This window comes from Theobroma cacao, chromosome 1 (assembly GCF_053813885.1).
Source record: "Theobroma cacao isolate CCN51 chromosome 1, ASM5381388v1, whole genome shotgun sequence".
Taxonomy (NCBI): domain Eukaryota; kingdom Viridiplantae; phylum Streptophyta; class Magnoliopsida; order Malvales; family Malvaceae; genus Theobroma; species Theobroma cacao.
Genome location: NC_142639.1, coordinates 281224 through 294613, shown reverse-complemented (window position 1 = coordinate 294613; position 13390 = coordinate 281224). Strand labels below are relative to the sequence as shown.

General features: G+C 38.0%; 2 protein-coding genes across 5 annotated transcripts; one reads left to right on the top strand and one right to left on the bottom strand.

The window, feature by feature from the left end:
- The first annotated feature begins 903 nt into the window (after positions 1–903).
- Positions 904–3183, top strand: LOC18610649 (uncharacterized). Its single transcript, XM_018125210.2, has 6 exons — positions 904–1072; positions 1161–1339; positions 1432–1516; positions 1744–1900; positions 2141–2240; positions 3099–3183. Exons 1-6 carry the CDS (start codon positions 1031–1033, stop codon positions 3166–3168), a joined length of 633 nt encoding a protein of 210 aa, XP_017980699.1. The 5' UTR covers positions 904–1030; the 3' UTR covers positions 3169–3183.
- DAW1 (Transducin/WD40 repeat-like superfamily protein) lies at positions 2668–11427 on the bottom strand. Of its 4 annotated transcripts, none has more exons than XM_007046441.3 (24): positions 11235–11427; positions 9238–9368; positions 8962–9046; positions 8761–8814; positions 8487–8578; positions 8273–8376; positions 7738–7810; positions 7187–7577; positions 6684–7004; positions 6383–6586; positions 6108–6203; positions 5956–6019; positions 5561–5688; positions 5193–5439; positions 4904–5058; positions 4676–4800; positions 4365–4488; positions 4184–4242; positions 4000–4096; positions 3719–3905; positions 3477–3575; positions 3273–3391; positions 3122–3181; positions 2668–2999 (listed from the first exon to the last, which is right to left on the bottom strand). In XM_007046441.3, exons 1-24 carry the CDS (start codon positions 11271–11273, stop codon positions 2895–2897), a joined length of 3159 nt encoding a protein of 1052 aa, XP_007046503.3. In that variant the 5' UTR covers positions 11274–11427; the 3' UTR covers positions 2668–2894. The 4 variants fall into 4 exon arrangements, with proteins under 4 accessions (XP_007046503.3, XP_017980665.2, XP_017980672.2 ...); XM_018125176.2 differs by lacking the exon at positions 11235–11427 and adding an exon at positions 9508–9639; XM_018125183.2 differs by lacking the exon at positions 11235–11427 and adding an exon at positions 9508–9639 and having other exon boundaries at positions 5193–5331.
- Positions 11428–13390: the final 1963 nt, after the last annotated feature.

Genomic DNA, 13390 nt, shown 5'->3' with positions numbered 1-13390 from the left:
ATAATTTGTTTGTTCACCACTTGTCAGTGTCTTTTAGCCGTAATCTTTTGGTTTGATCTTTTGTGCTGGCATCGCCTAGAAAATTCGTAGGAAAAAATAATTTGACTTTAAGGAGAAGTGAAACTAGGCTTGTAAAATTAGTTGTTGATTCCTTGTCTCCTTTGCGTTGGGAGTAAAGGTGAGGAGCCCGCTCAAGGATGGCAAAAGCTCTAGATGCAATGGAAGGAATCACAATTAAGCTTTAGCAAAACCTCTCAATTCCGCTAGTTTGAAATCAGATAGATGCTCTTCCACTTGGCTTTGGACTTGACTCAAACAGTGCAGCTTCAGTTTTATCGTTTAACCTATGATTGCTGCACAAATTGTTTTCCTGTTTCTATAAATGTGTTTCGTTCCCAGGCACAAACAAATTGTGGTTGCATTTGGGCTGTTATTGTTAACCATGTTTTTCTAATAGAGTTTTTTTTCAAAACATATTCAAAAGTTTCGAGAATAATAAGGTGGTGTATATTCAAGCAAGTGATTTGGCTTTCATCCTAGTTTTTGAGCGTACTATTTAGACAAAATACCAATAGTTTTGTATTTCCATTTGAATGGAGGATGTAAAAAACAACTTTCAGCAAAATTAAACATGCCATGAATCAGTTGCTATTTGTAATGGAAGTTGGGCAAATGGTTGAATTAAAAGAAATGCGAAGAACTAGCCAAAAAGTCCAAGAGCCTGAGGAATGTATTTGATTTAATAAGCGAAAGGCATGGGGAGATGAAAAAAGTTTAGAATGTAAGAATCAATTTAAACTCAAAACCAAAATTAGACACAAAAAGAACCAGGAACAGTGCTGAAGCAGGCAAACAGCAGTTGTGGCCTGTGGGCATTTGACAACTGGGCCGTGGCCCTAAATTGAGCAAAGTCCATGACTGCAAGGAGAAACTATGCTCTGCATTATATGCCAATGGCAAACGGGAATGCGGTAGACTACCCTGTCTGCCGCTCAGGCGCTCACAGTTCCGTCGAGAGAGGGAGAGTACGATGGCTGGTGTCGGAAAATGCTTCCTCCTTACTGGCCCTCCTGTAAGTATTGCTATTACTTTATATTAATTAAGAATGACTTTCCTTTTGCATTTTGCAATCTTTAGAAATTGGATTATTAAACATGCAGGGTGTGGGTAAAACCAATCTGATTATGAGAATATACGAGAGTCTCAAGTACTCTAACCCCAACCTCAAGCTCCAGGGGTTCTACACCCAAGAGATTAGACAAGGAGGTGAGAGGGTTGGGTTTGAAGTTTTCACGTTGGATGGTCGCAGAGGGCAGCTCGCCTGCACCGTGATTCCCAGGTTTTTTTTGCCTCTGTTGTTTATTCCTAACGTTTCTGCTTCTTAATTTAGTCCCTTTTTCGTCAATTAAGTCCTGCTTATGTACATGACAGTCCCGAAGCTCATCAGTGGCCTCGTGTTGGGAAATACAAGGTGGATGTAGCATCATTTGAATCAGTGGCATTACCTGAATTGAAGGTTGGCTGCTTTCATATAAACTACATTATTACTTGTGGACCTGCCTATTCAATGCTTTGAGGGCTATATACTCCTTTCTTCCCCAAGAAATTTTATCGGCTTTCTTAAACTAAGTTAGTACTATTCTTGTTGAACAGTCTAATCCATTGGGTTAGGAACTTGGCAGTAACTGTTTGAGTTATGCATGCTCATTTATCAAAGGCTGAATATCTGAATTTTGTTATCAGATCAGAGAAGATACCGATCTCTTCATCATTGATGAAGTTGGTAAAATGGAGTTGTACAGTTCATACTTCTTTCCAGCCATTCTAAAGATTCTTCAATCCAATATTCCTCTTCTCGCTACTGTACCAATACCAAATTTTGGCAAAGATATACCTGCAGGTAAATTTCTGAATGCATTCATAGGCATTTGTTAGGAGAATGTATTGATTTGCGTCCACCTTTGAAGCCTCTACTGACTTGAGATGATGTTAATTTGATTTGAAACCATGAAAGAGTAGGATTATATTGCAGGCTTCAAAATAGGATTATTATTGTTTAAAGTCTCTACTAGATTTTGCTGCAGGAGCCCTTTTGCTTTTCTAGCTAGATTTGTAAGGCTATGATGTTGAATTTGTGCAGTTGCAAGGTTGAAGAATCATCCAGGTGCAACCATTTTCACATTAGACCAATACAACAGGGATGCTATGCACGAGCAGATCTATTCCCAGTTGGTAGATATACTACCTAAACCAAAGCTACAGGACTAGGTTAATGATAAAAGTTACCTGATGTATCCGGTTCCTCTGTGAGTAATGAAAAATGTGTCATGTATTGAATTCCTGCTCTTTTTATCTTTTTGCATGTGCTGTATACGCCTCTTCGCAAGATCTTCATGTGGAAATCTTACATTTAAGATCTTTTCTTTCTTAAACTTGTGCAATGAATTTCATCAGCGCTATATTTCATGTTTTTCTATGGGCTCTGTTATGGAACATATAGTATCCTTATTTTGATCTTGCATTTGTTTTGAGGTAATAGGTGTCTTCTGGCTTGTTTTTTCGGGCACAGGAGACCATCTGACCATGCTGGAATGTTTGGCAACCAGCTAGCTGTTAGCCAACAAGTTTGATACTGATAAGGTAGCCTGAGAAAGGGCTATAATGCTCTTTTCAACTAGAATTTTGGATATTGACATTTGCTTTAGTTACCGTCTAACCCATGGACTGGTGAATGGAAACAGAGTAAAACTACATTCCAGTCAAAGAATACCTTACAAAAAAAGAATATAAACTTGTTTTCACTGCTGTACATGGAGATCAACATACAAGCAAAAGAATAAGGAAAAAAAGGGGGTGTAAGGTATTTCACAACAAAAACAGTGTATGACATTGGCTTATGAGATTCGTTTCTCTTGTTCTGTAGTGCGCAGCAGTTCTCTTGCCATGGAAGAGAATGATTTAGCAGTATCTTGCATCTCTGTAGTCTTCAAGCTGATTCCCTGCCCAATTCAACATCAAGTTTGTCAATGAACATGAAATTGTAATTCCGAAAAACCTTGGACAAAACCAAACTTTGGGGCTTTTGTCATACACTTTAATGAGTCTTCCAAAAAACCAGTACCTGCAATTTTTTCAAATTCTCTTGAAGCTTGCTTTCTGCCATTTTAGCTGCACTTGATTCCTGCAGCCGAGGGAAGAAGGCACGGTCAAGGAATGTGGCCACCAACAAATCAAACACATTCACGATGCTTGCATTGAGCAAAAATACTTACACCATGCAATGAAAACCCGTATCTTTTCTTGATTTGATCAACAGCACTGGACTTCTCATCTTGCTGCTCTTCTTTGGTGATAGTTTTCTCATTTTTCACCTTCATCTGCTTCAGTTTACCTGAAAATAGCCAATCAATTTATGGTAAGCGATTACACTGACATGGGTCTGTAGATATTTGTACACGGATTAAAAGGACATTGACCTGCTGTAAAAGCCTGGAATTTAAGTTTATGCTTATTGAGAGCTGCTAAGATATTCTGCTCTTTTGGTTTCTCTCCAGGATCATCGAGATCAATATCATCTTCAGAGAAAACAAAAAAGAATTGATTAAGCTGATGCATGAAGTTGACAATCACCATACGCATTGCGAAGTCCTCGTGAGCATCAGCGTGTGGAATGACCCACCTTATGCATGCAATATAATGATTCCTGCAACATACTTACCTAAGTCTAAATCGACTTCATCCTCATCCGTTGCCTGGTTATCTCTATTCTCAACCTCGCATGGAAAATTAGCAGTTGAAAAGATGGTGGAAAGTTGTTCAATACTTTCTCTGGTATCTTCTGTCTCCACTTCATGGACATGCTTTTTACTACCTTTCATTTCTTTGAGAACAGACCCGAAAATTCCCTGACATGCCATATAAGTAACATTTCAGGATAAACCATCACTTTCAGAAGGTTTAATCTTGTATCAGAGCCCAAGCAATCAATCTGTTATCTACCTTTTTCTTCTCCTTCTGAACTGCGGTTCCAGAGGCAAGCACTTCCTGTGAAAGCATTAGATCTTTCCTGTATATGCGGCTGACAGAGTCCAAAATCCTAGAAAAGAATTCATGCAGAAACAGTCAAAATGTTTGTGAGTAATAAATATAATCAGACAGACTACTTTCTAGAACGTGCAGATACCTAAAACTTTCCTTCTGGAGCAAAACTGAGATGATAAGGAATTCTTGATCCCCATTCACCTGTGAAAAGAGGAGTAAAAGAGTAAACTAACACTATCTCCTTAAAACAATATACGAAGTAGTAGATTTATTACTTTACAAAAAAAAAAAAAAAGGTAGTAGATTTATTAATTATGATGTACCATAACAAGATCTCCACAGTTTGAAGAGCACATGGAGCTATCGGATAATGAATTTGGCTTCGGTGTAGAATATCTGAAGCCTCTGATTGAAGTTTCCTTCAACAAGGATAACTCTGGCAAGGACCTAAGATTACACACACACACACACACGAGGTTTAGTTAATAAGCATGAGATCACTCGCAGACATTAATATGCCCTTTACAAATTACAGATGTATCAATTCAGAATCAAACCATTGGGATGATTACGGCCTGTTTTTTCTTTTGGTATCAACCCATTCATGAAACACATAATAATTATCGACCATCACCTTATCTCAACTTTTCCATTAGCGAAGAGGAGCAAAAGGCCAACATCAGAGGCAGTATAAAATGTTGACGCCCAGCAGCAAGAAGTGGAATTGAACTTCCTCTTGTAGTGCACCTTTTTGACTCCCTGAGTGAAAAAGAAAGGTGAAGTGATCCCTTTTTTTATCTGGAGGGGTGGCCTGCGAATGGCCACCAATGACTAATACCTACAAAAATAATGTGCTGATTACCTGAATGGCATGAATCAAGGAATAGACATATGCAGCCTTCTCAGAACATATCAGTATGTAAGATTGCTTTGGTATGCCTTCCTCAATAGGACTCCCTCTGTTCATGTCTGCACCAATTGATATATTTGCTCCCCTAGCTGATGTATCCTGCCAATCTGAAAAATGTAGATAAGGATTACTTTTTCCCTGAATTCTACAATGCTGACAAAATAAATGTTACTTACAAGTTTGTACTTTGGGTTATCAGGTTTATATGTTCAATAAATTGATTTTGGACAGTAGCACATACCCAAAATCTGCATAAATAGAGCTCTTGAGGGTTTCTTTGGACGAACCATGCTAGTACTCAACATGTTTCCAGTATCAGTATCGAAGGCCAGAACTGATGAATCCTTTGTTGCAACCACCAAAACATTCTTTTCAAAATTCTGCATAGTACAGGTTTTAAACTGCATTGAGATGATACCAAGACAGATGTCACTTGCAATATGACTTTGGAATATGATACTGGGACCATCCATGTCAAATACTGAAACCTGTTATAAAAGTTGAAAGTTATTACACTAACATGCCCTTGTTACTTCCGCCAATATCAGCCAAAAATCCAACAATTTTAAAAGAACTTGTGAATTTCATGTGCAAGGAAAATAAGCTTACATCTCCTTGGTCAGACCCAATGGCAAGATGTCTTGTGCTGTGGCTTATGTTTAGAGAAAGTACAGAACCACTAACATTAAGAACCTTAACGCTGTGGATAATTTGATTGTTCCCTTTCTTTGTGCTTCCTGGACCAAAAAATATTAAACAAAAAGTGAAAAAGAGAAGGAAAATATCAGGGTGGTCATTTCCAGGTTATATTTCCTATAAATGGCCAAACTACCTTTCATGCTTACAGGTGTTTCAACATTTAAGAAAACAAGGCCATTGCAAAAGATTATTTTGTAGCTCAAACAAGTGAGTAAAAGAGCAGGAAGATGAACTATTATACATAACGCAACAACTCCTAAACCCAACTTAAAAATCTTCTAGTATAATGATATGCTTAACTATACCTTGGAAAGAGATGAAACTGTTTTCTGCTGCATACGGCTCTGGCTTAAGCTTAAAGATGCGAACCTGCAGTACTTGTATCGGAAGAAACAGTAGTTAGATAACAAAAGGAAAATTATTTCATTCAACAAAACCAATCCCAAGTAGATTTTACCGTTCCACTTTGATCGCCAGAAATTAGAATCCGTGAGTTTCCATCAAAATACAGTGCAGTCAGTGCTATACCACTCAAAGAAAAATCATCCTCACTCTGCATTAAGAAAAAAGGTACAATAAGAATAATATGCAAAAGCACCATTCCACCAATTTGCAATAATCTAGAAAACCAATATTTTGAACTAAAATCATCCTTCTCCAACACTCTTGTTGCTTGCTTTCTTACAAACCTAAATCAACAAGGAAACTAAAAGCTTCTTAAAAATATATTACCTGTTGCTTTAATGATAGAATTGGTATAGGAAAGGGGCATGATAAATCCCAAAAATTGATGGCTCCATCACTGTGTCCGGTTATGTACAGGTTCTTGACCTTTCCGAATCCACTAAATTGGTATGAGTTTGAGTGACCTCCGTCTTTTGACTTTGTCTCCAAGGGAACAAGTGATGGAAAATCCTTGGAAAGCAGAATGTAATCCTGCAAGACCAGAGAACATGCATCACCAGCAGCAACAAAATGTAAGACAAGTTACTTTTCAGCAAAGACAGAAAATATAATATTCCAATTAACTTACCTCATCTGAACTTAACGCGTAAGGGTTGTCAGCGATGAGTTTTGCTACTGTGATGTTTGAATCTGCAAATGGCATCTTCAACATTACCTCCTTGGGGAGGGAGGGTGGGGACCTTGATTGGCATTGCAGAAGATACTTTTCAATTGAGCAATCATCATACATATATATGTTTCCTGATTTGCCAACCAGAAGGAGAAAATCTTGTTTTAGTTTACTTTGCTCAGTAGTGCTTGAAGTGATCACCATGTCCACACAAGGCTCAGACAAATGAAGCCCAAGCTTAATTGTTCGGGATTCAGTATGCTCGTTCAATAAGACTACCTGCCTCATCACAACCTTACTAGTCAAAAATTACATCCAATAATGTGAATAAGGTTTTACAAGTTAAAATGCCTGGATAGTTGTCTTTTGTCCTTCCTAATTGAGCTAAAAAGTTTAAAGCATAATATTAAAAGATATAAGCTACATAGGCATCCATGGAGAACAACACAACGTCTAAATACCTGCAAAAGGCTTGTGGAGGCTACATCAGAGGCACCCATGACATATAGTCGAGTGGCTTTCCCATCAGCATAAGCCCATTTTAAAGACGCTATCGGAATCTTTTCTGATCTAAATCCAAGAACGAGTTTACATGTGGGAGCATTTTGAATGCTAATTTCGGATGCTGGTTCATTTTTTAGCTTTGAGGTAGGAACGCTCCATATGAGAATTTCTCCATTGTTGTAACCAACAGCAACCTTACTACCAAAAGGGCATACCCAGCATGCAGAAGTCACATGTTTTGCTTCATTATGTACTGATTGGAACATACTTCCACCTGCAACCAAAATAGCTTTGCTTTCTCGAATTTCCCACAAAGTGATGAAGCCGTCTTTAAATATTATAAGAATTCTGCATTCAATTGAGTACCACATAAGAAAATAATCACCACTAGGATATCATATTACACTTCGAATGAAAGGGAAAGAAAAGAAGTATGGAAACACAAAAGTGTTTAGAGGGGAGAAATCCAAACTATAAGGGTCAAAAAATTAACAGAATGTAAGACTACCTTTTGCTTTCAGCTGTTGGTTGAGGCATTATGGAGATAACAGCTCTATCACTTGCAACTTCTGTTGGATTTCCTAAACAAGATGGTTAAGCAATTTAGTTATAGCAGTAATGGTAGACATGTGATTATGAAGAAAACTGCAAGAATTCTCAAAATAGATGCAAGGGATGGTCAATAGCAACAGAATGAAAACATATAATAAGTATGTCCTCTAATCAGAGAGGGCCAAAATTCAGATGGTGGAGCTTTATTTTTCCAAATAAATAGTTAACTTTGAAGTTTGGCTTAGTAGGTAGCTGAAAAACCAGCCATTAGCAAATTTCAGAGCATCAACTAGCATGCTTTATTTCCTTTCAGAGTGTTCTTGACCAGGGAAAGGATAAAGATTATCACCCATGACTTCTAGAGAGCAGACAAGAACATCTTAAAGGTAATGCTTGAACCTTGCCAATTTTATTTGTTAAAAGATTTATGCAGCACCAATATACTAAACTGCACACATCAATACTTAAGCTGATTCCCTAGTACTCCTTACCATGAGAAGCTGAGAAAGGTATAGCATATTTCATTTGAACAACATGGCATAATTCTTGGTCAATTTTCAGAACCTTAATGTTGCCAACAGAATCTCCAACATACCTTCAAATTCAGCAATTACATCCATAAATAAACTTCACATAATGTTGCATTTGCATATCTTGAAAGTTGAACCAACCCGGAATAGAGCTAAGAACCTTAGATACACTTACATGTAGGGACCACTTTGCATAACTGTGAAAGAAGTAATTTCTTCTTTAAAGACATGAACATGAGATAAGAGCTTCTTGTCCAAGTCCCAAACCTACGTTAAAAATTTCCATGAAAAATGAATTCCCGTGGGGTAAAGAAAGGAAAAGAAGAAGAAGCAAACATATTTATAAGGGGAATAAAGGTGAAGAAGAAAACATAGTCAATACTACTTCTGATGTACTACTCCAATATCTAATCAGACAGACTCAGTAATTAACCAAGCGAGTAACTTGCCTCAATATGGTTCTTATAATTTACATTTACAAGAATACCTTGGTTCTGCATGACCTGAAGAGAAATCATGATATATATTAAATTTAGACAACTTTATAGGATGAAAATAAGTTTTACTAGGCTACAAGAAATACTGATGTTGCATTATGCATGATAATTTGGTATAAATATGCAGAGCCACAATTGAAGGTAACAAAAGACCTCCATAAACTTGCTTGGCACCATGTCATCAGATTCAAGTAAAGCTTGAGAGTTATCTCTTCCAAAGAGCTTAATTCTGCCATCCCTGAAGAAAGAAAATTGATTTAAAATACAAAATAACAAAAAGCTTGTAGGATATCACCATACATTCAGATGTCAGATGTTTCTGTTCTTTACTCTATCAAACGGGAAATCCATGCAATAACATTCTGTAAATCCTATATAGAAGCAAGCAATTCAATGCTGCCATTCAAGGGATAGAAAAAGGGAGCTTACATAGTAGATATTGCAAGTATCTTTTGAATGGAATCATAAGCAAGCATGCAACAACCCAATGGGATCCCATAATGAAATACCATATGAGGATCAACATCACTAGCTTTCAAACCATCAGAATTTCCTCCAGGCTGCAATAGAAACGTTCATGGTGTCAAAAGCTTGTTATAACCAGATGCATGTTCTTGCTAGTTCTAACAATGTATACCTAGAAAGTTACTATTGAAAAAGTTAGTATCATATTCTAATCAATATTTACGATGGCTTTACCTTATTCCTGGTATAATGCTCTATCATTGACAATAAATTCATGTTAATAAAGAAGCCAAATTAGGGGGTGATAGAAACTCCTCTGCTGTTACAAAATAAGATAATGTAGTAGCCCATGCCTGTATTGCTGGAATATTTAAGACTTATCTTCATCAAGCTTTAACGGCATAAAGGTCACAAGAGAGTAGGCAGAGTTCAACGCAGGGATGAAATATCTGCCACTAATCTCATCCAATTTATTATAAAAAGGAGAAAAAAAAGGTTGTTGTTTGCAAGTGGGTCCCTAGGAGACAAAACACGGTTTATGGACATTAAAATGCATGGGGTCCCACCCATGCTCATCCAATCTTACTTGCAATAAAAATACCACCGCCCATCACATGGACTGGTTTGACTGCTGATTTTTTCCTTTAACTTCCACGCACCAAATCAAAAGATAAACATGGCCAGCAGCTGAAGACACAGAGATCCTCAGCACCAAGCGTTTTGCAGTGTTGATTCCTTAAAGTAAAACCTTGGTTTTAGGACAAGGTTTCTTTTCAACACCCACGTGGCAGGAACTCTTTCTTTAACCGTTAAAATTGTATAACCGTTACGAGAAATTTTGTAAACGGTTGGTTGGATGTCGATTTGACGTGGAGATCTAAGACTGTAAGTAAACTTTATTAAGTCTTAACAGGGGAGGGTAGATAAAAAAAAGGGAATCCGAAGTCTTAGCTGTTTCAACTTTCAACTAGTATTTCTATCAGGTGGATTGGATTCGGAAATCAATTTCATTTGCTATTGAGATTGGGTGGTGAATGATGCACAACATTTATCGTGGATTCATCAGCATTGAACCCAGAGAAGGGGGGGGGGGGGGGGGGGGGGTGGGTGTTAAAGCAGTCTCAGACGCAACTGCTTGAAGCTGGCAAACTTGAGCTGATCTATCACCAGTACTAGTATGGATGCGAACCCCAATTGAAAACGCAAAGCATCTAGTTCTAGACTTGAAGGTAGTTAATTTGCTACTGTTTTAACTTTCAAAATCAAAACTCAGAATCTTCATCTTAAGATAAAGATATGAGTTTGACAGTCCAAAACCTCTGCCATAACTTCTCCATGTAAGCTTTCTCAAGTCTCATCGAGCGAGGATGCTTGAATTCATTGTCTGAATTTGCAGATCATTAACTATTCTTTCACGGCCGATTCAGCAACAAAAACATCACTGTAATACTACAAAGTTTCTTTCTTAAAACTGAAACTCGAAGATTTGGTAATAACATCCATAAACAGGTAGTTTGTCTGTCTAGAAAAACCCGAGTTATGATCTCTTTCACAAAAAAAAAAAAAGTTAAGAAAGAAACATTGAAATCCAGACTGAAATGCCACTACTACCCAGTAGTATAAGAAAATGAATCAAAATCTGACAATAAAAGTATTGTTTATAACCATAGAATCCCCTGAAGTAAATACAAAAAAAATAAACAATCCAAAGACAAGACCACTTTTTGATATAGCATAAAATAATGTGAGCCCAAATCTTCAAATCTACAATGAAAACCCAGCACGATGTTGGGAAAAAGTAAACATTCCGGGGAACAGTGATAAGCATTTTGAAAACGGAAGCAAAGGGTTGCAGAGATGAGAAACAAAGAAATCCAAGTGCAAGAAATCAAGAAAACATGAGCAGATGGATATGGAAGAAGGAAGAGAGAAGAGAGAGGGTATGTAAGAAATTGAGTTACCTTCTTGGAAGCCTTCTCTACCAGCTTCTTGACGAACATGGATTATCAAATCTTTCCTGATCCTACTCCGCTGCTGACTCCAACCTGCCTCGAGATAACCGACCAAAGAGAGAGAGAGAGAGAGAGAGACAACACTTCTCTTTGTTAATATTAACGTTAAAGTGAGAGTGTGGGTGTGTGCAAGAGACGGTTGATTACAGTTTCTTCAGAGCAACCATAAGCGGTTTGTTTCTTTTATAACGTAGCGTAGTGATTCACAAGGAAATATAAAACAAAACTAAGGTTTAGATCACTGAGATGTACACGTGGAGGTTGATTAGCTTATTCCTTTTTTGCTGATAACGACGTTGTCTTGACTATTTGACTTTGGGAATGATACTGAGTCACCCCTTTGCGAAAGCGACAAACAGGGGAAAGCTGACGATGGGCCTCCTCTGCCCACTTAAACTACTACACGTGGAATGACAACAATGTCAACATGGGTCCCTGTTCCTCGGGTCTTCCCTCGTTCAGGGGATGTTGGTTACGTGGCATTACCGAAAGTAGCTTACTTGTTTTGCTTTTGCATTAGTATTGCTGTTAATTTCACTTTTGTTCCTCCATCAATGGATATTTAATTCTTCATTGATTTTGCGTTGTCCAAAAGATATGCGTGTCATGTTCATTCACCAAAATAAAGCAAGTGAAGATATGCAAATCTCTTTCAAGGATCCAAATTCTTAGCACAAAATGTAAATAACCAAAAATTTTCTAGCTGTCGAAAATCCTCTCTGTCTCGGTTTATAATTACAAGGTTTTTGGTTTGTTTGTTTGTTTGTTTGTTTATGATGAAAGCAGAGAGTTGAAAGGTGAAAGAGACCCAATAATCTGGGAAAGTTGCAAATCAGGAAAGTAGATCAAAGAATGTTTGCAAATCCGCACAAACTTAAAACGAAATTCTTGCCCGATTTGTCACCCTCTGTTAATGGCTGTAGAATTATTATTATTATTTGATTTATTTCCTGCTACTGGTTTTTGTTTCTATCGTGCAGGCCTCATACTTGATTATCTGATTTAGTCTGCCCGAAGAAGCATGGCCCAATCTAGGTAAGTAGCAGGGTAGCCATCAGCCCTAGGCTCCCTCCTCGGGCCGAGTGAAAGGAAGAAGCAGCAAGTGTAAAGCCCAAGTCCAAGGTCTTCGGCGCCTGCAGGTGAGAGGTGGTCCACCTAAATCAATCACAGGCTTGAAGCTTCTCAACAGCAGAGACAGCCGCCCCAAACAAAGAATAGACTTAACCTTTTTTTCCCAACGAAAAACACTTGTCCTCCTGCCATAGCAGCCACGTCGTCCATCAACAGTGTTGCCCAAGTTGCTCACATCAAAGCTATCGTACAGAGACACGTTCATCTTTTTAGACCATGATGGCATAGGGGGCTTTCAGTCACATGACAGACGCTCTCTGCATCATTAGAAAAGGAGGAGTTGCTTTTTCACAACAAAAAGCAGAAAATGCCCCACGAACCACTTCATCATCTTCCTGAGTTGTAAGCCTTGTGCTTTTTCCCCTTTTGTGGGGAGCCAAGCCACCTCACACAAACTCACACTACATGCTTCCATCTTTAATTCAAAGGCCCTTATTAAATTTAACAGTGTTGATTCAGAAATCTGGTTTTTTTTGGTCATCAGGTTGACTAATCATGAAAGAAAATGTGATGAGAACCTTTTATATATGTAAAAATGCAAGTACAACGTATTTGTCAAGGAGGGAGACCGGAGAGGACTGTCATGATCATGGGAAATAAAGCTATGGCTAAGGCTTGTATCATTTAGGTAGCCGAAAGGCAGATTTCTTTATGATACTGATTGATATATGTAGAATTTAGGCATTAAGTACTATCATTATTAGAGTAAGCGTAAGGGCAGCTGAGGAGAAAGATGATTTTGCCAATCAATTGTACGTACAGTGTGTTCCAGGCCTACATTGGAGATTTCAATGTGCTTGAAATACTGCCATGAGCCACTTTGGACTACCCCAGCACCAGCTGTTGTGTCAAGATTCTTCTGAGTTATTGAGTGAATGAAGAACATTCATTCAAGGCAGGCGGCAGCTAATCATGGCATGGTTAGTTTAGTACCCATTTCAATTCCCAAAGCAAAGTTTATTGGGTTGGGAAAA

Coding starts and splice junctions, on each gene's coding strand:
- DAW1 (XM_018125176.2), bottom strand. CDS start 9,549: ATGAATTTATTGTCAATGATAGAGCATTATACCAGGAATAAG. Junction 7,811..8,272: donor ACCTTTCTCAGCTTCTCATG/GTAAGGAGTACT, acceptor CATCTTGTTTAG/GAAATCCAACAGAAGTTGCA. Junction 3,392..3,476: donor ATTCCAGGCTTTTACAGCAG/GTCAATGTCCTT, acceptor GGCTATTTTCAG/GTAAACTGAAGCAGATGAAG.
- LOC18610649 (XM_018125210.2), top strand. CDS start 1,031: ATGGCTGGTGTCGGAAAATGCTTCCTCCTTACTGGCCCTCCT. Junction 1,073..1,160: donor TCCTCCTTACTGGCCCTCCT/GTAAGTATTGCT, acceptor TTAAACATGCAG/GGTGTGGGTAAAACCAATCT. Junction 1,517..1,743: donor TGGCATTACCTGAATTGAAG/GTTGGCTGCTTT, acceptor TTTTGTTATCAG/ATCAGAGAAGATACCGATCT.